General features: G+C 44.0%; 1 protein-coding gene across 4 annotated transcripts in view; it reads left to right on the plus strand.

Moving 5' to 3' along the window:
• The first annotated feature begins 2,064 nt into the window (after positions 1-2,064).
• The window catches only part of LOC130569798 (solute carrier family 22 member 4-like), a 49,296-nt gene continuing 28,322 nt past the window's right edge, over positions 2,065-23,038 (plus strand). For 3 of the 4 annotated variants that reach the window (XR_008964896.1, XM_057359675.1, XM_057359676.1), the window contains exons 1-5: positions 2,065-2,543; positions 3,559-3,662; positions 9,012-9,166; positions 10,475-10,646; positions 15,573-15,699. Coding sequence is in view for 3 of the 4 variants with exons in the window: in XM_057359675.1 (XP_057215658.1) it covers positions 2,136-2,543; positions 3,559-3,662; positions 9,012-9,166; positions 10,475-10,646; positions 15,573-15,699 (966 nt within the window). In the remaining variant the exon portion in view is untranslated. The remainder of the gene's footprint in view (positions 2,544-3,558; positions 3,663-9,011; positions 9,167-10,474; positions 10,647-15,572; positions 15,700-23,038) is intronic. The other variant, XM_057359674.1, reaches the window with a different exon arrangement.

A 23,038-nucleotide genomic window follows, 5' to 3' on the forward strand; every position in this document is an offset into this window, starting at 1 on the left:
TCTCCACTAATTCCTCCCTACGGTAGGTAGTGGTCTCTGCAGCGTTTTTCCCCCGGGGGGAATAATGCTTACCCAGTGGCCCTTACGGTGCCGGGCGGCTTCTCGCCATTTAGAGAACTAGGCCTCCGCCCGTGATGGCCGGTGGCAGGGGCTTCCCAACTTTGTGGTAAAGCTCTGGGTCCCCCTTCCTCTCCACTGGATGGTCATAATTTCGCGTTAGCGTCTTCGTCTGACTCGCCCAGGCCAGTCAACGTCGCTCCGCTAGAGATTGTGATGCGGCTCAGTGCTGTGGCGTCTTACATAGGAACCCCATTCTGTCGGTTCGACACAACGTCGAGAGACCGACAGAAAGGGAACGTCTTGGTTACGGATGTAACCTCGGTTCCCTGATGGAGGGAGCGAGATGTTGTGTCCCTCATGCCACAGCACTGGCCGCCCACCCCAGTGGTCGGGGGAGGATGCTTAAGGCTCCTCAGACCAAAGATGAATGAATGAGCACGCCGGCTTCCCTCTTATACCCGGACATCCGGGGAGGAGTCCGGCATGCAAATTTCATTCACCAATTTTCATTGGCCTTTTCTAAATACTCAGAAGATGATAGGTTCTCAAGACAAACCCCATTCTGTCGGTTCGACACAACGTCTCGTTCCCTCCATCAGGGAACTGAGGTTACATCCGTAACAAGACGTTTTTAACACAGCAAGATCGACCTACCATTGTTATTTCCTAATCAAACAAGACAAACAAAACACTGCATTGAACGCACTAGCAGCCATATATGCTCTATATGCCATGGTCCTTGAACTTGCCAAAAAACTGACTCGAAACATATGGTGGTTTTTCTATTACAGTATTAAGTTTTTCTATTATTGATTGAGTTTTTATATGAAACAATGCATTTAAACTAGATAAAGATCTCACACACTTCTCTAACACAGAAAAGACTATGAGTCTCATAGCAAAAAGACCATGATCTCATGGGTCAAAGGTTACAGGCTAGGTTGAACATCAAGCAGTACCATGAGGCATCTGCATCGCACGCAAATGCTTTGAGCACACACACAATATGTATTCTTCACACGAGATCTGGTCTAAAATGCATGGTAGTTTTTGAAGTACATGTAAGCTAGGGGTAGTAAATGTCAATATGACATACATTCGCATTTTAGAGATGGATGTATGTGTCTTTCATACAGTAGCAACTGACAAAATGACATACATCTACATTTTAAAGATGGATGTATGTACATATATTTTTTAATCCTTTAAAAGGTTTCGCCACAGTTAAAAGTTAACGTAAGAAGTTTGATATATAACTGTGGAATGTCAAAAGAGGATAAACAAAAATAAGCGATGTCATGTAGAACCTGATTGGGAGAAGATGATGTCAGGTAAATATGATTGGTTTAAACTGTGATAACGACTTGAGAACAGTGTATAAAAGATGGAGTCAGAAGAGTAATTGTTAGGCATCTACAGATGAACTCTGTGTGTCTCACTTTGCTTGCTCGAGCAAATAAAGATTGAAACCTCTTGAAAACTGGCTCTCTGGTCTTCGTGAAGTCTTTCAACATTGGCTGATCAACTTCTTGCCACGACAAACACCAAAGATTTAGTGAGAGCCGTTTGTCAGCGAAGTCAACGGATATCCCGTGCTCAGAGAGTAGGGAGCAGCAGTGAGCACTGCGTAGGAACCATAGCAAAAGAAATACAACGCAACGCAGCTTCTGTCTGTCACCTCCCGTTCGCGATGAACGAATCAATACTGAACACACTAGACTCACTCGAGTCACGGGAATGAATCAAAATTCCCACCACTTAAACAAACGTTTGACCAATTCGTTGCGATGAACCGACTCAAAAACTGATTCATTCACATCAGTGAAAGTGAATGAAATCTGATTCAAAACCGCCAACTGAAAGCAAGCAGCATGCGACAAATTAGTATTGTTTGAGAAAAAAACACGTACGCTGCTGAAAACCGACATGATTTAAAAACGTTACGTTAAGAAATGCAGTTGAAGTCATATAGCGCGTCTGCTGCTGCGCGAGTCTGTTTGCCCCCTCCCATCTCTGTTTAAAGCAGCTGATCTCATGATGGAAGACGCACTTGCTTTGAGGGCTTAAACGTGTTCATGAATGCCATGAACGTTCCAAACTACGATGATAGCACAGCGTTTCTGGGGGACCGGGGTCCTTTTCAAAAGACTGTATTCGCTCTTCTGTGCCTAAGCATCATTCCTAATGCTTTCACGGGTTTATCGATGGTTTTCATAGGCGATACACCCGCTCACCGTTGCGTGATTCCCGCGGATCTGAACATCACGGCTGAATGGAGGAACGCGTCTGTGGCTATAGATGAGCACGACGGAGAAGCTCGAGTCAGTAGATGTTCACGACACAGAGTGGATATCATTAAAAGCTATTCTGACAGAGGTTTGATCCCGTGGGTGCATGTCAACGTGTCCGCTATTCCTCAGGAGAACTGTTTGGACGGGTGGGAATATGACAGAAGGACATACATCTCCACGATCGTTTCAGAGGTAGGCTAACGTAAGTTAAGTAATGTGTGTCGGGTCGATACTCACGTCTTTTCAAGTCAAAAGCTTTTATATCAAATTCCAAAACCAGAACGGTTATTACATTGATAACACTTTCCATACAAAATATATATTTCGTATATTATTAACGATTATTAAGTCTAATGCCAATGCCTTATGTGGCTATGTTCTGAAGCCACTGTAGAGACATGTATATTGGACTTTTAACTCAAAACATCATAGATATTGTTCTACATCCCCTACTTCAATCCCCTACTGGAAAAAAAACAGCTACACCAGCAACCAGCATGACCAGCTTAGGGATATTTCACCCAAAAATGAAAAATTCTGTCATCATTTACTCACCTTCGAGTTGTTCCGAATCTGTATAAATTTATTTGTTTTGATGAACACAGAAGATATTTGGAAGAATGCTTGTAACAAACAGTTCTTGGCCACCATTGACTACCTTAGTAGGAAAAATGACTATAATTTCTTTGTTCTGTTGAACACAAAAGAAGATATTTAGAAGAATGTAGGCCTGGGGAACTTTTGACTACCATTGTATTTTTCTGCTTTATGAATAGAGAACAAACATAAACTAACAGAAGTGTTAAAATGAGGTAAACTACCTCGTTTCGTGCCTGGCAGGGTTTTGCCACTTTAAATGCACCCCAAGTGCCATTAAATCTTTTTTGTTATTGAATAACATGAGGTAATGATAAGCAGAAAGAAGGTGGCAGTTCAAAGTTCAGTTCTATATGTTTTGTTCTCATTATATGAACATGATTTAATGTTGCTTTGAATAAAAACTCAGACTTAAATTTATGATCTGTACTGGTTTGTACATTGTGAACTGACATCTACAATGCAACTCGATTTATTTTTATTGTAGTGTAAAAGTTCAGTTGATTAAATTATTGAAATGTATAGGTATAGTGTAAGGACATTTTTATTACAGCGGCCAGTGTTTGTAATATATTTTTAATGTGGGTCTTATTTGTACTTGAAATCACAGTGGGATTTGGTGTGTTCAGATGACTGGAGAGCTCCATTGACAACATCACTCTTTTTTTGTGGAGTTTTGACGGGTTCTGTGATCTCTGGACAGTTGTCTGACAGGTTAGAAAACATCAAAGCTCCTTTTACAAGCCATGTGTCAATATCATTACATTTTCAAACAGAGATATGAACCATTCACCGTAAGGCCAGTATATGGCAGTAGTGCATTATTAGAGAGGTTCATCAATATTTTCTTGAGGTTTGGACATATTGTATGATAAAACAGCTTCGGAACTGAAAACTATCGTCGTACAAAAAGAACATTTTTGAAAGAAGTAGTTGTTCACATCAACACCTACTTGAACATTATCACCTCCTTGACCCATTTACTGGTGCCCAGTAGACCAGATGATATTGATAGATCCGATAAATTGTACTATCTTTTTATCTTGTTACCAAAACGCTATGGTATCTATTTCATAGGCCAAAAAGGATAGATCTATCCTGAAGATTATCAGAGCTGAAGAGGGAAAAGCAACAGGCAGGAGACAAAGTGAATAAAATCAGCAGAGTGATGCACGATATTGGATTTTTGCGGATATCCGATATGCCAATAATTTCTACCTCAATTAAGCTGATAGCCGATGTCGATATCGATATATGCTGTCTATCCACCGGGCGTTTTTACGCAGCTAAAAGCGCCAGGCGCTGGACAGCGTTTTTTCAACCAAGGTGCTTTGGTTGCAATTATAAGCTGCATGGGAAAAAAATAAGCGCCAGCACTGAGCCCGTGGAAAAAAACAAGGGGGCATAGCCCGGTCACTTCAGTGACTGTGCCTTTTCACATTTTAAAATTATGATAAACGAAATAATTTTAAAACATTTGGAAAATGAATTTGGTGAATATTAATTAAAGAAGCAACAAGAGCATAGGTGTCTTTGAAATGGAGACTACAAAACGGCAGTGTGCAGAGACAAAAGTCACAGGGCGGCGCATTGCATATTATGCACGCGTGAGCTCAAGTTCAAAGTCTACTCCCGATGGATGATGGGCAGGATTCAACTTTATTTTTACTCTGTGTTTTAGTTAAAAACGTTAATCAATAAATAGGCAGTGCGCGGCTGACGGGCGCAGATATGGATTTCTTTGCGCACTCAGTTAATGTAAGAATGTGCTGCTTTTACAAGCATAATTTAATTACTATGTTGCATATAGACATTTTTTCTGCAATTATCAAATTAATACACTGATAACAAAGTCAATTGTTAAAACTTAAACGTGAGAACAATAACGGTGCATGACGGAGTGCTGCAAGAGCCGCACACTGACACGGAGCAGAGCGAGACTATAAGCCTATGTGTCGTAGGTGCCTCAGCCTCGGACGACACCGGCCTATTTTAAACCCTGCCCCACAAATAAATGTTTTATTTACCCTAACTAATATCTGTTGAAGATGAAGACAGAAAAAACACAGAGTTCAGCCAGACATTTATTGTCAACTTTACACAAATTCATTGACTGAAATGTAGGCTATAAAATTGCTCCGCAATATCTTAAACGTGACATTTTTCTGACAGCAATATAACATTTAAATTCATGAACAATAAATTATTTAATAAATAGGAACATACTGTTGCTGTTTTTTAATTGTAAAAAACGAATTGGAAAAGTTGTTACAAAGCCACTGGCAAATAGCCTCAGCTAAAAAACTACTAGTTCAGCCAGGCATTAATTGGCAACTCATTGACTGTTATAGGGTATATAAATTGCTCCGCAATATCTTACACGTGATGTTTTGTTGACAGCGATATAACATTTAAATTCAAGAACAATAAAATATTTAATAAATAGGAACATACTGTGGCTGTTTTTTAATTGTAGATAATGAATGTAAAGAGGAAAATGGTTACCAAGCCACAACTTCCACGACGTCTGACAAAAAGCCTGAATAGCCTCAGCTATTGCTTATTAAGCAGAGGTAGATTTTTTTGAACAAAAAAGAGCATCTCTGCCTTTTCGCCATCAATTCGATTTCTTTTTTCATCCATCACATTGGAGACTGCGCTAAACAGCCGTTCGCTTTCAACGCTTGTGCTGGGCGCACTAAGGTATTTGCAGGCTGCACGAGCAAGACCAGGAAAACGGGCCTGGTTGGACTTCCAATATTCCAATGGACTGTCTTTCCGGGGAATTGTGGCTTCAGCCAGGTATTCTCGGACCTACAAACAAACACAAAAATAAATAAATCTCTGAGTTTTTTTAATCTATCAGTATATAAAGAATATAATAACGAACCTGTGATGATGCTGTGGTGCCGATTTGCTCTTCCACCAAGACGTCCTCCAAAATTTCCTCATACAGGCCTTCTTTACTGGTGGATCTTCTTTATCGGCATGTTTGCGCTGATCGTCACTGCCGATCATTTCATCCACGACAGCAGCAGGTCGCGGGCACTCGTCTTTTTATCAAGCATGGTTGCAAGTAAATAAAGTGGTTCGCATTCCACACCACTAAAACGATCACGTATTGCTTTTAGCAACATTTCTTTGGCTGTCTGTACACCTTTGTCCACGTCACTGCTTTTGCCAAGCAGCCGTGTCAATGCCTTAACAGCAGGAATTACATCCCCTGCAGAGGACTCTGCACAACTAAGTTCTCTGGTCAGTTGCTCAAAGGGGGAAAGCAGTAAGATCATTTTTTTCGAGAATTCCCCACTGATTTGCCGTCAAGGATGCGGGAAGTTAAAATTCAGCGGCATATGCACCGAGTGCCCTTTTCTGCTCAACCAGGCTCTGCATCATATAAAACGTAGAATTCCATCTTGTCGGAGTATCCTGCTAAAGTTGTTTTATTGGCATCCCTAGCTCCTTCTGTATCTTTTGTAAGCGACTGCAAGCAAGTTGGGAATGCTTGAAATGCCCCACGACTCTCTTTCTCAGCGCCACTACATCCACAAAGCTGCATTGCGATAGGACACCTTCATGCACCGCCAGCTGAAGGGTGTGTGCCATACATGGTAAACTTGGAACTCCAAATTCATCTGTCGCTTTCGTCATGTTGCGTGCGTTGTCTCTCAGCACAAAGTGTACTTTCTCTTTTTCCATTTTGTAAGCATACCTTCGAACGTGGACGTAATTGCTGCTGCTGTGTGAGAGCCCGGGAACTCTTGTTATGGTCCTGGTGGAGATATTATCTGCACGTGGGTTGTGTTGTTGTTGTCGAGCACGTGGAGAGCCGTCGGCTGACCACGTGCCGGGTGTCTGCGTATTTCACCCCGCCCTCGTGTCTCCTTAGGCTTTCCCGCACTGGTGATTTTCCACTCCGCACCTACACTCCTGCTGATAATTTCCTCATTAAGAATTCATTCCCGTAATTACCCCACACCTGCCTACCATTCCCCTCTCGTTGTGTTTTCCCTTTATATTCCCTCTGTGTCTCTCGTCTGTTGTCTGACTGTTGCATGTTTTGTGCTTGTGCAGACTGCCCTAGGTCTAGTGCATCTAGCCTATTGTTTTTGTCTTAGTCTTGTTTTTTCTAGAACCCTGTCTTAGTCAGAGAATTGTCTCTCCCTGTGGCCGAGTTACCTTGTCTCGTCACCTCTGCTTGCTACTTTTTTCCAGTTCCCTTCGGCGCCCCGGATCACTCTCGCCTTCTACTTGCAGACACCCCGCACGTGGATTTTGGACTGCTCCGTTGCCTTATAGACTCTCTCTTTCGTGTCTTGCGGGGCACGAGAACTTCCCGCTGTCAACTCTCCGCGCTCTCACTCTCCGACGGAGGTTGTGGGACGTGTTCTCGGACTCTTTCATTCGGGCAGACGCTTTGTTCCCGCCGCGGGCTGGATTACGGTTGTGTCTGTGTTTTGGACTGTATCGAACACTCAATAAACCTCTTGTACCTCCTGCTCTTGGGTCTCTCTTTGCGTCTTGACCCTGACAACTCTTGCGAGTATAGAATCACCTTTTTTAAAACAAAATCCTGGTCGATCCAATTGGCAGTAAGGCTAACTAACAGGGCTTACACTTGATGTCCAGATAACAGATGTAAGGCTTACATCAGTGACATCAGAGAGGAGTTTCTCTACGTGGGCATAGACTGCAGTATACAGTTCGGCTAAAGCCACATCTGAGAAGTAGCGACAACTAGGCATAGCATATCGTGGCTCTAAATAGTTAATCAGTAGACGGAATCCTTCATTTTCCACGACGCTAAAAGGTTGATAATCCCTAGCAATCATTTCAATTATTTATCTGTTCAGAGCTTTTACCTTTGGGTGGTCGTTGCTGAACTTTTGGAACGATTCCAGAATATTCTCCTGACGAGGTTTCACTGACGCGTTTTTTTCTTTTTGCTTCACAAATAGCTGATGAAGGTCGAGATGGCGACTTTTGAGATGAGTTATTAAATTTGTGGTGTTGAAGGAGTGTCGTTTGTCTCATCCTCGTAAGACTGATGCCTTGCAGTGGTTGCTAACAGCAACTTTGACATCAGTCTGACTTACTGTAAAATATTCCCACACCGCCGACATGCACTCACAAACACGCAAATTGACGCATGCGCATATTAATCAACACAGCTTCCTATCGGCGTTATTTTCTTTATCGGCCTTTATAAACCATTATCTGCCGATAATATCGGCGTGCCAATAATATCGTGCATCCCTAGCAGAGTTTATTCAATAATCTTATTTGCCCTTCGATGCTCAGTCTGACTAGAAACACATTCTGCATGTGTTTTTATACCAACTCGGACAGTGGAAAATTACCGCTTCACAGCATTCCTGTCTTGTGACCTTGAAAATTCGAAATGAAAATTCTGTTATGAATTACTCACCCTGAAGTCGTACGATTACGCTAGGACTTCTGTTCATCTTCAGAACACAAATTAAGATCGTTTTGATGAGGTCTGGGAGCTTTCTGACTGCCCCTATAGACAGCAACGTAAATGACAATCTGCGCTTTGAGTGACGGTTACGCTGCTGTCTGTGCGCAGGAGTCAGAAAGCTCACAGACATCATCAAAACTATCTTAAGAATGTTGTGAAGATAAATACTGCATCCATAAGATGCAGAATGAATATATATTATAACTAATAAACTAAATATATAAAAATAGTGAAGAAAAATAAAAACATTAAGCATGAGAAAATAAGCAATTAAATACATCAAACATGTATCTCTGTACTCTCAGGACAGAATTTCATCATCTCTAGAAACGGGTGCACACACACGCACGCACACACACACACACGCACACACACACGCGCACACGCACACACACACACACACACGCACACACACACACAGGTTGCTTTTAAGAATCAATATGGAATGATGTGTTTGAAATAAACATGATAACCTTTTTAAAAACAATTTGACAGAGAATATCAAGCATATGTAAATGTTTAAGCTAGGTAAAATTTTCTTCTAGTTGCCTTTTCAAAACAAATTTTTTGCTCTTGATTTCCAGGTTTGGCAGGAAAATTGTGCTGTTTGTTACCATGGGGATTCAGACAGTATTTACCTTTATTCAAGTCTTCTCTCCATCTTGGCTCATTTTCTGTTTGTTGTTTTTCATTGTTGGAATGGGACAGATTTCTAACTATGTGGCAGCATTTGTTTTAGGTACATTCTTTTCGTTTTAGGTGTACATGTGTACATTTTAGTAGCCAACTTTATTGTGCTTTGTTATTATAGTTGATTTTAGACATTTTTAAAACGTCATAAATTTGTTCTATTTTTAGGATATACAAAATAATGGATAATAGATGGATATTTTACAGATGTTTAATATTTTTACAGGTGAACTATAAAACATTCCTAAAAATTCAAACAGTAGATTCTGTTTTAATCCAAAAATAGTTCATTTAGGAATAGTTCATTCAAAAATGAAAATGCATCATCATTTACTCATCCTAACGCAGACCTAAATGTTGTTTTTTCAGCTAAATACAAGCAAAGATTTGTAGAAAAATGTCCATTGCTATAGTATTATTTAACGTGTCAACTTGAACAGTTTCCTGGCTACATTTTTGGATCTTGATCATTCTTTCTCTGTAGTAATTAAATGATGAAGAAAGACAAACTGATACATTTCATGGATGAATATTTACTGAGTAATCCACTATTTTGTAGACAGGGTAAAAATGACAATTTTTAGCTTAATAAAAAATGGCAGCAACATTATTTTTTTCCCCAGAGAGTTTGGAAGGTCTATTAGTAGAAGAATCTGTTGACTTAAGCAACCCTCCTTGCATGACATGACCAGCGATGCTAAAGGTATGAAACATCGGCTATATGCTTCTGCATATTTCAACTCTTGGTAGCTCCAGAGGCTGTTCAAATGAAAATCAGGAAGCATTGATCAGGCTCTTGAATCATGTTGCACTTTGGCGATTCTGGTGTACCTTTGAGCATAGGCTTTCAACAAGTAGTGTTTCTAGTTCATGATGAAACATCAGTCTTTATTAGACTGCCACAGGCATGCCGTTCAACAACAATTTTTAACCCTTGTAATTTGGCTTCAATTTTGTGAAAATGTGTCCTTTTTATATCCCCGTATCACAAAATACTGGATTAAACATTCATCAATTTTATTAAATATTTTAGCTTTCGTTGTCATGTAAGGATTTCTTTCTCCAGAAAAAAATGATGATCAACGTTTATGGTTGAGTTTTTCTTTTTACATTTTGAAGCCCTAAAAAGAGCATAATGTCATCATAAAGGCTCCAGTGATAAATGCCTTTTGAAGCAAAACAGCTGGTTTGTGAAAAGCAAGAAGAGCATGTTTTATCAAATATGACAACTTTCTGGGAATAAACGGTAATGTCTCATTTCTTCTTGTGGGTGAGTAAATGATAAGAGAATTTTCTTTTTTGGGTGAACTTTTCCTTTAAGCTTCCTTCAGGTTTACAAAATGTCCTTTTGTCCTAGGAATGGAGATATTGAGTGCATCAGTTCGTGACATCTACTCCACTCTTGGCGTTTGCATTTTCTTCTCTATTGGGTATATGACACTTCCACTGGCTGCGTATTTCTTGCGGGACTGGAGGACGTTACTACTTGCTCTTACCATTCCTGGCTTCTTCTACATACCCCTTTGGTGGTAGGTGTAAGTTATGTGCTTCTCCAACTGAAACATTTCATCACCTCAGAATTATAAGGTTTTATCTGACATTTTTGTCAAAATTGAGTTATTCACATACTATTATTCTGTGACAACATATTAACATTCCAGCTAACAATTTTTGGTTCCCAGAACGTTCCCCTAACGTTAGTTTTTGGTTCCCAGAACGTTCCCCTAACATTAGTTTTTGGTTCCCAGAATGTTATTTTCTAAGGTTCGTTTTTGGTTCTCCAGGAAAGTTTTATTTACGTTAATAGAACGTTAGTTTCTGGTTCTCATAACGTTCTGGGAACCAAAAACTAACGTTAGGGGAACGTTACCCTAACGTTATAGAAACCATGAAACTAATGTTTTATTTCCGTAAAGATATCCAAAAACAAACCTTAAAAAAACTTTCTGGGAACCAGAAACTAACGTTAGGGGAACGTTCCCAGAACGTTAGCCTAAAATATTTTTCTTGGTCCGTTTACACGTCAGTAATGAATACATCCATGCTGTGTTTTTATCCATCGCTTGTCTAACGTTAATCTAATTAAAATAAGTAAAATACATCATCCCACACAATATGGAGGATGAAATCAATGCATTAGATTATTCTTTTAGCCTAATAATTCCTTTTTCATCACTGAAGTAGCTTAATTTTCGATTTAAACAGCACAGTATATAATTTCTAATAAAACCACACTGTGTGTAGGCCTACCTCAACATCAGACATTATAGATATCGAAATAAAATAACCAATGACTTCAACACAATATTTAAAGTAGATTTTTATTGACAGAAGAATAAACATTTAATTATCTTCAGGCTAACAATATTCTTGTCTCACCACAGAAGTATAGCGCGGCTCCGTCTTTAGATATAACAATCAAAAGCCCTGAGTTTCAGTCCTTTGATGACGGTCTGTTGATTTAGATGTGTCAAATCAATCGAAAATCACAAAAATATAAGTCTACTCTCAAATCTGTACGGTTTTAAATAAAAACTTAAAATAAATAAACCGCTAAACTAATGTGTTAGTCAGTGAGGTAAAACGAAATGACCGTTAATTTTTAAATGACGGGAGTGCGCGGCAGAGCGGAGAATGCACGTGCTCGAGCGCACACACATACAGTAACAGACAACCACACTAAAGAAATACACATGGATATAGATGATTGTATTTTCATTTAGCTTAACTAGTTTATTATTTTCAGCCATTAAAGGGCACATTTATTAATTTCATTTGGTTTTCAATGTGATCTTATAATTTATGTATTGCACATGTCACTGACGTTTTCCAGTTTGGACTATTTTTACCATAAAAAATAGCCAAAAAAGAACCATCAGGGAACGTTACTTTCTGGTTATTTTCTGGTTGCAAAAAATAACCAATAAATAACCATCAGGGAACGTTACTTTCTGGTTATTTTCTGGTTGCAAAAAATAACCAAAAAATAACCATCAGAGAACGTTATTTTCTGGTTATTTCCTGGTTGCAAAAAATAACCAATAAATAACCATCAGAGAACGTTATTTTCTGGTTATTCAAAAAACAGCCTGCAACGTTCTGGGAACGTTATTTTCTGGTTGCAAAAATAAAACCTGAAAAGAACGTTCTTAGAACGTTATTTTTTGGTTCCCAAAAAAATAACCAAAAGGGAACCAAAAACTAACGTTAGGGGAACGTTCTGTGTTTGCTGGGATTAAGTTATGTTGTGTAAATTTTTGGACTTCTTGAGAAAACTATACGTTTTATACGGTTCTACAGTATTTGTGAGTTCATCAGCACTTTGAACTGAAGAGGACCACTCACGATCAGCTTTTTTTAATTAAGTTCTTAAAACATCTTACATTTTAGAGTATTAAGCCAGCCTTAAAGGTCAAATAGTCCTTCAATTAATTAGTGGGGTCTTAATTACAAAAGTAAACATTACATTTGTAACTAATTTTTGTTTCGCCTGACCTTTTTTATTATTATTTTACACATTTTTATCAGTTATTGTACAATTCTGTGGTGTTATTATTGTGGTAATATTTATTTACATGTAGCATCAATGTTTTAGTGTATATTTAGATCAAATAAATTTTGAGCTTATTTCGTTAATTACGATATATCGGTATATTGCAAATAAACAAAAACTACACATTTTCAAAATTATTTTCCAATTGTCACTGTCAAAACATTATAGAAATTTTTGTAGCACATGGAAGGTGGGATGAACCGATGATGGGTAACTACGTCTGGAACGTGGTTTGTGAGGACAGTATTAGGTGCCGTTTACACAAGACCATTTTCAACTGAAAACGCAAAAAAATGTATGCGTCTTGGCCATGAGGGACTGAAAATGCAAACTTTTGAAGACGGGTCTCAAAGTGCAACTTTTTGAAAACTCTGCCTTTTTCGTTTCCATGTAAACTGCAAGACAGAACTTTCTGAAAACGATGACATCACGTGCACTCGGTCGCGCGAGTATAGCCAAAACAATATGGCGGCATTCCGTAATGTGAGCTCTCGCTGCTCGACTACGTATTAACGTTTCCCCAGCAAAATGTTGATTTGCTGCACCAATAAGACCAGCGGAGACACACTATTTACATTCGCCAGACTTTAAACACATATACGTAGACCAACGGTATTGTAAAGCACTTTTGGCTTATAACTGTGCATGTGTATGTGCCAAGGCACGTCCTGTTTCTTTACACAACAACATCGCCATCCACTGGCCTGGCGTGTATAGGTACTACAGCGTTTTTATCCGTTTTCCTGGATCCTTGTAAATGCAGACAGTTTTGATAACACTGTCATGTGTATGTGAAACCTTTCAAAAACGCAAAGGAAAAACGTTGATTTTAGTAACTGTTATGTTAAATTGTTGTTTTGAGCTCAGTGTTATGCCAACCCTGTTGGAAAAAACAGCATATGCTGGTTTGGTATGTTTTGATGCTGGTTTGTGCTGGTTTTAGCTGGTCATGTGCTGGTTTAAGCTGGTCATGTGCTGGTCCATAGCTGGTTTAAGCTGGTCAAACCAGCATCAAAACATACTTAATAAAGAAACAAACGTTTGTGTTACTTGTAAATAATTTCTTTAATTAATCTTTTGGAAGATAGAACCTTATAATTTTTTTCAGAATTTGAAGGTTCTGTCTACATTTTCCCATTCCAAAAATCCCCATTTATAAATTTGAGAGGATTTTGATATTGTACTTTTATTTGATATTGTTTTTTCATGTATAATTTTTGCTATATTGAATGCGAAACCTTTGAAGCTCAACAACTCTTTTCCCCCCCCACTGTTATCTATTGAGGGTGGACACAAACATGAACAGTCACACACAGTAGGCCCTTACTTCCCTCACCCCTGGTAGGAGAATATTTTTTTTGACAAAAAATGACATAGGCTCCTACATTAATAATGTACCTAAACAACAATTTTAGTGAAACTGCAAGCATATATTCATAGCACATATTACAGGTCAGAACATGACAGGTGGTGTATTCTGCACAAAACTAAGTACAGAATCCCAGGCTTTGTCATGTTTTCATTTTGGATTGCACAACTTGGTTGTTTTTTTGAATGTCCATTGCTTTAAAGAATACAATATCGGGGCGCAGGAGACATTTCCAAAGAAGGGGGACCAACTGTGAGCAAAATGCCAGATAGTAACATTGTGTCAACATCGGATGTGACGTGATGCGACATGACAAAAGACAATAGAACCCATTTGAACCTATTATCATTTTACATTTTGTCCAGACAGGATGCGGCGCAGCTCAGGTCTGGTGTAGACAGGGTGTAAGGTCACAATTCCTGATATAGGAGAACCACTTCTGGCTCACTGTCAGACAAATATCATATTTTAAACTTGCCAGATCATTAATAGAATAAAATTGATTCATATTACAATACGAAGTAAGGGAATTAAAAAGAAAATATACTGTAAATGATCTAAACTTAAGGATGAGCAAATGCTAGCAAAATACCAGATCTGTCCCCTCTAGACCAGCCTTGTATGTGGGATGTCTCACCTTTAAACTTGCACAATTCTACTTAAAACAGTTTTTATTGTTATTTCACACTATTTTCGGTTAATAGTTGACCATAATTACATGGGATGATTATATGTTGTAATGCTTTGAGTACGTGCGCTGCCCACATGATGTAATATTCGTCATCAGGAGGGTCCGTGGTTGTCTGCAAACCCCGTCCAAGTGCATACCAATTTTTGAGACCGCGCTTACATAACGCATGCAACAGCGCATGCGTGAGAAAATGTTTAATTGGCCGAGTCCACTAGGTGACGTACTGTGTCACTGCGCATGTGTCAAACTCGTCCATCCGCACTTGAGTATGCTCAAGAAGCTTTGCGGATGAGTTTGTGCGCGAGACGGACGTGAAAATTTAAGTATACCTGAGCCTTAAGACTTCTAATTCCCTTTGTTTATGACCCCCTTGAACACCATTACTGTAGGAGAGCTATGTTACTGTATGTAACGTTCACTGTCAAAGAGGAATAATAGGCTTCATAGACTAACCAAGGCTATTCGTAATAGATTTTTCCCTGGTCAATAAATAAACATTTTAGTTATTCTTTATTTGATTATTACAATGCAGTAGTCTAGTGAAAACAAGTTGAGTATTAAAACTCAGTAGCAGTTGAGTTTGTTGATAAACATGTCTAAGGTTGGGGTGAATGAGAAACGGTTTACAAAAGCAAGTAGTCCTTAGTCTAATTTATGATGACTGATACAGTGAGTAAAATGATCAGACATTTAATTCTCCAACTGTTTCCCTTCATCTCTTCATGGCTTGAATTACAATAAATGTAATGTAAAAACGCCTGCACAATATAATCTGACATGTAAATAGCTGGATGGATTTTGGTTATATTTATCAGGCGATCTCTATTCTTCTATATTTACAGGTTTATTCCAGAGTCTCCACGATGGCTGCTGTCTCAGGGAAGGGTTGAAGAAGCTGATGAGATTCTGAGAAAGGCTGCAAAAATGAATGGCGTTAAGGCCCCTGATGTAATTTTTCCCCAACTTCAGGTGAAATCCTTATGAGAACACAACGTGTGCTTTTCAAATGAAAAACTGGACTTTAAAAGTTAAGATGCCTAGCTGTAGAGTCAATATTACATTTACATTCAGTCATTTAGCAGACGCTTTTATCCAAAGCGACTTACAGAGAGTTCAGGGAGCAATAAGCGATATGTCATACAGGAGCAATAATACAATAGGTGTTAATACAAAGTTACTAGTTTCAACAAAAGCTAGACAATTTCTTGTTGAGAGAAAGAGAGAGTGTTAGTTTTTTTTTTAATTTGTCTATTAAGTATTCACAGAAGAGATGGGTTTTAAGTAGTTTTTTGAATGTTGTGAGAGATGTGGTTGACCGGACTGAGTTAGGAAGAATATTCAACCAGGAAGGAATAAATCTGAGTGTCATCTGCATAGCTGTGATATGCAATTTGGTTCTTTTTCATTATTTGACTCAGTGAGCGCATATACAGGCTGAACAAGAGTGGCGCAAGAATTGAGCCTTGTGGGACTCCGCATGTCATTGACGTCCACTTAGACTTATGCTCTCCTATACTCACATAATTATCTCTCCCATCTATGTATGACCTGAACCATTTGAAGACCGTCCCAGAAAGACCCAGTTCCCTTTCTGTCGGTCTCTCGACGTTGTGTCGAGCCGACAGATGGGGTTCGTCCTTTAGAACCAATCGCTTCAGCTTCTTTAGAAAAGGCCAATGAAATTGGCGAATGAAATTTGCATGCCGGACTCCGCCCCCGGATATCCGGGTATAAAAGGGAGAAAGTGTGCTGCATTCATTCATTTGTTCTTCAGAGCCTTCGCTCATGATCAACAGACTTCGCTACAAGATAGCAACTACAAGACTGCCGGTTCTACGACGTGGTGCAGCGGACTGTCCCTTCCTGCGGCAACTTCCCCTGGGCATCTCGACGGTTCCAGAGGTGTTCGAGACTTCTAAAAGAGCAAATTTCTTCAGCGTGGCATGTTCCGCTCTTCTCGTGGGTGCAACACACTCATCGAGGAGGGGGACGGACATGAGGTCTGCTTCCAGTAGGCTGGGGCAGCCCTTGTGGATACGTCCTGCCCGCACTGCGGGCGGTTGACGATTCAGACGTTACGTCACAGGTGGCTGTGTTCCCACGGGACTCAGCCACCACCTCGTCTGCTTCCTGTTCCATGACAGCAGTGGCTACGGCCCTGCCGTCCTCTACGGCGAGCAGCGAGGGTGATATGAGGATTACTGTGAGCGCTAATCCGTCAGCCACCGGCTCACGGACCGTTCGCACCTCGTCTCGCTCGTCTGACTGTCCCACCGAGACGGTCCCACCGTCTTGTTCCTCAGCCACGTATTCGGAAACGGTGCGTGATGATGAGATGTCCGTTGCAGCATCGGAGGGTGACTTACTGGCATCTGACTCCGAAGATTCCACGGAGCTCCCTCCCTCGGGGGTCGAGCCCAGGAGGAAGCGGATGTCGAAATGTCAGCCATGCTTTCCCAGGCCGCCGGCATTGGGTTGCAGTGCACCGCACTGCCTCTCTCAACGCTCGCGGCTGGATACATGGTACTTCGGGTTTGAGAGCGGCTCCAAGCCGCACTCGCCCCCAGTGCCATGTTTTCCCAGAAGTGCATGAGGAACTTAGTACGACCTGGAATGCCCCCTTTCGGCACGTGCACGTCAACTAGTTCCATCGCCCTTTCTTCCCTCGATGGTGGGGCAGCTAGAGGATACGTCAATGTCCCCCAAGGGCTCGACCTAGTCTCCCGTCCAAAGCATGTAGGTTTTTTCGGCATTTTAGGTGTCGAGAGCTTACTCTGCTGCGGCCCAAGCTGTCCCCTCTCTCCACGCTATGGCCATCCTGCAGGTCCATCAGGCCAAGGCGTTGAGAGAGCTCCACGAGGGATAAGACCGACCCAGCGCTTATGCATGAACTCCGCGCCATCACCGACCTCACTCTACGGGCGACCAAGGTGACCGCGCGGGCCCTGGGTGGGGCGATGTCCACACTTGTGGTCCAGGAGAGACACTTCTGGCTGAACCTTGCACAGATGAGTAATGCCGAGAAAGTCCGCTTTCTCAACGCACCCATCTCGCAAGGGGGGTCTGTTTGGTGATACTGTCGAGCTGCAGTTCTTGACAGTAAAGAAGCAGACAGAGGATATCAAGCATATCCTCCCCCGCTGCGATTCGGCCGCCTTCTGGCAGTCGAGATCTCGTGCACCGTCTGCTTCCCAGCAGCCCTGGTCCTCTTCGACGCCTTCCGGTTTCGGTGCCCCCCCACTCAGGCGGCCCCCCGGAAGACGACATCGAAGAGGAGACCACCACCCCGTCAGCAGCCGCGGCGGAAGCTGAAGCAGCCCTCATGGGAAGACCCCAGGGAGATCGAGAATACCATTCCATCACTGGTTGGTCGATCTGGGACAATTCCTGCCTGGTCCCAACAGCCCACTTCTAAGAGTTTTCTCTCTCTCTGGGTGTTTATCACAGCCGCTCTCACCCTGTACATGACGGTGTTTGGCAACTCGACGTTGCGTCACGGCGAGACCCAATGTCGAGGATAATCAGCAGCCTAAGCACTCTCAATCGACCGTGCGTTAAGCTACATCATCATCTGGGTATTATCACAGCCACTCTCACCCTCTACACGACGGTGTTCGGCAACTCAACATTGAGGCGAGGGTGCGTTGTGCTACTTCAGGTACTTCAGGCAGGTAAAACTGCAGAGCCAATCTCCTCTCCGGGACCCACCCCCCCCCCACCCCCCACGGCGAGGATCCACACTGCCAGCCATCGAACCACCCCCCGGGAGGTCGATGAAGCAGAACGTACCCCTAGCCTCCCTGTCTCGGTCCCTGGGAGCCTGACAAGAGCTTCCCAAACCGTCACGGTGACTACGGGATACGATCCGTCTCAGCTACGCGGTCCAACTCCTCAGACGCCCGCCCAAGTTTTGGGGCATCCTCTCAAACCTCAGTCAGAGGCAAGGATGCTCCTGTGCTTCGGGCCGAGGTCGCCACCCCTCTGGAGAGGAAGCGATCGTGCTCATCCCTCTAGCCGAGATGTTCAACAGGTTTTACAGCCCGTACTTCATCGTCCCCAAAAAGGGGGTTGCTAGATCTGCGTACCTTGAACAGGCACCTACTCAAGCTGCCGTTCAGGATGCTCACGCAGAAGCGCATCCTGGCATCTAGCAGATGTCAAGATTGGTTCATGGCAATCGACCTGAAGGACGCTTACTTTCATGTCTCGATTCTCCCTCATCATCGCCTGTTCCTACGGTTCGCTTTCGAGGGTCGGGCATATTAGTACAGAGCAGAGGTGGACGAAGTACACAACTTCCTTACTTGAGTGAAAGTACAGATACTACTGGTCAAATATTACTCCACTACAAGTAAAAGTTGTAAAGACAGATTCTTACTTGAGTAAAAGTACAGAAGTACGTGCTTTTAAAAGTACATTTCCTTTATGTCAGTTGTGCATTGTTTTATTGTTGTATACCTTATGCCTCTGAAGCAACCTACTGAATACACTGAGTAGCTCACAGTATCAGTTGTATTAAAGGAGTAGTTCACTTCAAAATTTGCCCCCATTCACTTTCCATAGTCATTTTTATTCCTACCATGGAAAGTCAATGGGGGCAAATTTTGCAGTGAGCAACTTCTTTAAGAGCTTTATATGTTTAGCACACATATGTTTAGTTTAGATATAATCCTGTATGATCATTTAGCCTAATTATCATCATTAGCCCCCTAGGCCTATATGTATTTATGAGCAGTGTTCTTTTATTTTGTATATTCCCTTAACCAGTTTTAGCAGCAATTTACCAGTAAGTAGTAAGGTTCTTGTAAAGTGTAGAAGCCACGTGTTTGTTGGATTTATTACCATTTGTATTACCATAATTTAACTACAAACATAAACTATAGCTAGTATAATGAAACTATGGTATTTTTAGTTGCCTTTCTGTCGGTCTCTCGACGTTGTGTCGAACCGACAGAATGGGGTTTGTCTTGAGAACCTATCATCTTCTGAGTATTTAGAAAAGGCCAATGAAAATTGGCGAATGAAATTTGCATGCCGGCTCCTCCCCGGATGTCATTCATTCACCTTTTGTTCTTCAGAGCCTACGCATCTGATGAGCTTCTCTACGATCTTGGTGATCATTCTTTCTGCTGGAATCTACGACGTGGACAGCGGACGGTCCCTTCCTGCAGTGACTCTCCCCTGGGCGTCTCGGCAGTTCTGGAGGTGTTCGTGCAAATTTCCTTTTCTAAAAGATTAAATTTCTCCAGCGTGGCTTGTCCCCCTGTTCTCATGGGTGCAACACACTCATCGAGGAGGGGGACGGACACAATGCCTGCTTCCAGTACGCTGGGGCAGACGTTGTAGATACGTCCTGCCCGCACTGCCCCACGGGACTCAGCCACCACCTCGTTTGCTCCCCGTTCCGTGGTGGCAGGACTACAGCCCTGCCGTCCGCTACGGCAAGCAGCGAGGGTGATATGAGGATTACTGTGAGCGATAATCCGCCAGCCACAGGCTCACGGACCGTTCACACCTCGTCTCGCTCATCTGACCGTTCCCCAGGAGACGGTCCGCCGTCTTATTCCTCAATCACGTATTCGGACACGATGCGTGATTATGAGATGTCTCTTGCAGCATCGGGGGGTGACATACTGCCATCCGACTCCGACGATTCCTCGGGCTCCCTCCCTCGGAGGGTCTACCCCAGGAAGAAGCGGACGTCGAAATGTCAGCCATGCTTTCCCGGGCCGCCGTGAGTGTTGTGTTGCAGTGCCCGCACTGCCTCTCCCGGCGCTCGCGGCTGGCTACATGGCGCTTCGGGTTTGAGCGCGGCTCCAAGCCGCGCCCGCCCCCAGTGCCGTGTTTACCGGAAGTGCATGAGGAACTTAGTAAGACCTAGAACGCCCCTTCCGGCACGTTTCACGTCAAACAAAGTTCCGTCACCCTCTCTTCCCTCGAGGTTGAGACAGCTAGAGGATACGTCGATGTCCCCCAGGTGGAGTATGCCGCCGCGGTGCACTCATGCCCGTAGGCGGCAGCCACCTGGGGGGGGGCTCGACCTAGTCTCCGGTCCAAAGCATGTGGGATCTCGGCATCTCTGGTGTCGAGAGCTTACATTGCGGCGGACCAAGCTGCCTCCTCTCTCCACACTATGGCTCCTGCCAGGCCAGGGCGTTGAGAGAGCTCCATGAGGGTAAGAACGACCCAGCGCTTATGCAGGAACTCTGCGCCGCCACTGACCTCGCTCTACAGGCGACCAAGGTGACCACGCGGGCCCTGGGTCGGACGATGTCCACACTTGTGGTCCATGAGAAACTCCTCTGGCCGATCCTTGCGCAGATGAGTAACGCCGAGAAAGTCCGCTTTCTCGACGCACCCGTCTCGCAAGGGGGGGCTGGTTGGTGTTACTGTCGAGCCGCTGCGGCCCCGCTCACCCCCCGCCCGTCGGGGGGCGCGAGATCCGCACGCGGCCTCCCCTGGAGGGTTCTCGACAGTAAAGAAGCAGTCCTCTGTGCCGCGACTTGGCCGCCTCGGCCGTCGAGTCCCGTGCACTGTCTGCTTCCCAGCAGCCCTGGTCCTCTTCGACGCATTCCAGCTCTGGCGCCCCCACTCAGGCGGCCCCCCCTGGAGGAGATAGCGAAGAGGAGACCATCGCCCCATCAGCAGCCGCGGTGAAGCGACCCTCATGGGAAGACCTCCATTGGGCCCGACCCCAGACACATCGCTGGGAAGTCGGATAGGGATGGATCCTGCCCCGTCTCTCCATCTGCTGGCCCCCTCCGGGGGGCTAGCGCCCACTTACTCTCTAAGGAGAGTTTCCTCTCTCTCTGATGAAAAAGATTGTACCTTTAGTCCCCGTCTCATTACAGGGAGCCTGTCCGGCTTCCCAGACTGTCAGGCTGGCTAGGGAAGACGATCCGTCTCGGCTACGCAATCCAGTCGCCTCACGCCCGCCAAGTTCAGCATCCAATAGTATACCTCAGTCAGAGGCTAGGATGTTCCCGTACTTCGGGCCGAGGCCGCCACCCTTCTGGTGAAGGGAGTAATCGAGCCCGTCTCACCAGCCGAGATGTTCAGCGGGTTTTACAGCCTGTACTTCATTGTCCCCAAGAAAGGCGGGGGGTTGCGCCCTATCTTGGGTCTGTGTGTTCTGAACAGGCACCTACACAGTAGCTGCCTTTCAGGTTGATCAAGCAGAAGCGCATCCTGACATCCGTCAGGTGTCAGGACTGGTTCATGGCAATCGACCTGAAGGACGCGTACTTCATGTCTCGGTCCTCCCTCGACATCGGCCGTTCCGACGGTTCGTGTTCGAGGGACGGGCATATCAGTACAGGGTCCTCCCCTTCGGTCTGTCTCCACAAGTCTTTATGAAGATCGTGGAGGCCGCCCTCTCTCCCCTCAGGGAGAGAGGTGTGCGGGTACTCAACTATCTCTACGACTGGCTTATCTTGGCTCACTCGCGAGATCTGTTGTGTGCACACAGGGACCTGGTGCTCCGACACCTAGATCGATTGGGACTACAGGTCAACCGAGAGAAGAGCATGCTCTCCCCTGTGCAGAGCATCCTCTATCTTGGTATGGAACTCAACTCTGTCACCATGACGTACGCGCCCAGTCGGTGTTGAACTGCCTGGATCATTTCAGGCAGTCGGCGGTTCCCCTGAAACTATTTCAGAGGCTCTTGGGACACATGGTATCCTCGGCGGCGATGATACCCCTCGGGTTGATGCACATGAGGCCGCTTCAACACTGGCTCCTGAGTCGAGTTCCTTGGGGAGCGTGGCACACCGGCAGCAGGCAGATGGTGATTACGCCTCACTGCCGACGCACCCTAACCCCCTGGTCTTCCATGGCCTTCCTTCGGGCAGGGGTACACCTAGGGCAGGTTACGAGGCATGTCGTGGTGACAACAGACGCCTCCCTGCAGGGTTGGGGTGCAGTGTGCAACGGGCACGCAGTGTCGGGGCTTTGGACGGGCCCCCGCCTGCGCTGGCATATCAATTGCCTAGAGTTGTGGGCTGTGCTACTTGCATTGAAGAGGCTGCTGCCTCTCGTGCAGGGCAAGCACGTGCTGGTCCGGTCGGACAGCACTACTGCAGTAGCGTATATCAATCGTCAGGATGGCGTTCGCTCACTGCAGTTAACACGACTTGCCCGACGCCTCCTCCGGTGGAGTCAGCAGGTGATCCGCTCCCTGCGTGCCACGAATATCCCAGGCGACCTGAACCAGACAGCCGACACGCTCTCTCGTTAGTCTACGCCGGAGAGTGGCGACTCCACCCCCGCGCAGTCCAGCTCATTTGGGTGCAGTTCGGGCAGGCCC

The sequence above is a fragment of the Triplophysa rosa genome, linkage group LG19, assembly GCF_024868665.1.
Source record: "Triplophysa rosa linkage group LG19, Trosa_1v2, whole genome shotgun sequence".
In the NCBI taxonomy this organism is placed as follows: Eukaryota; Metazoa; Chordata; class Actinopteri; order Cypriniformes; family Nemacheilidae; genus Triplophysa; species Triplophysa rosa.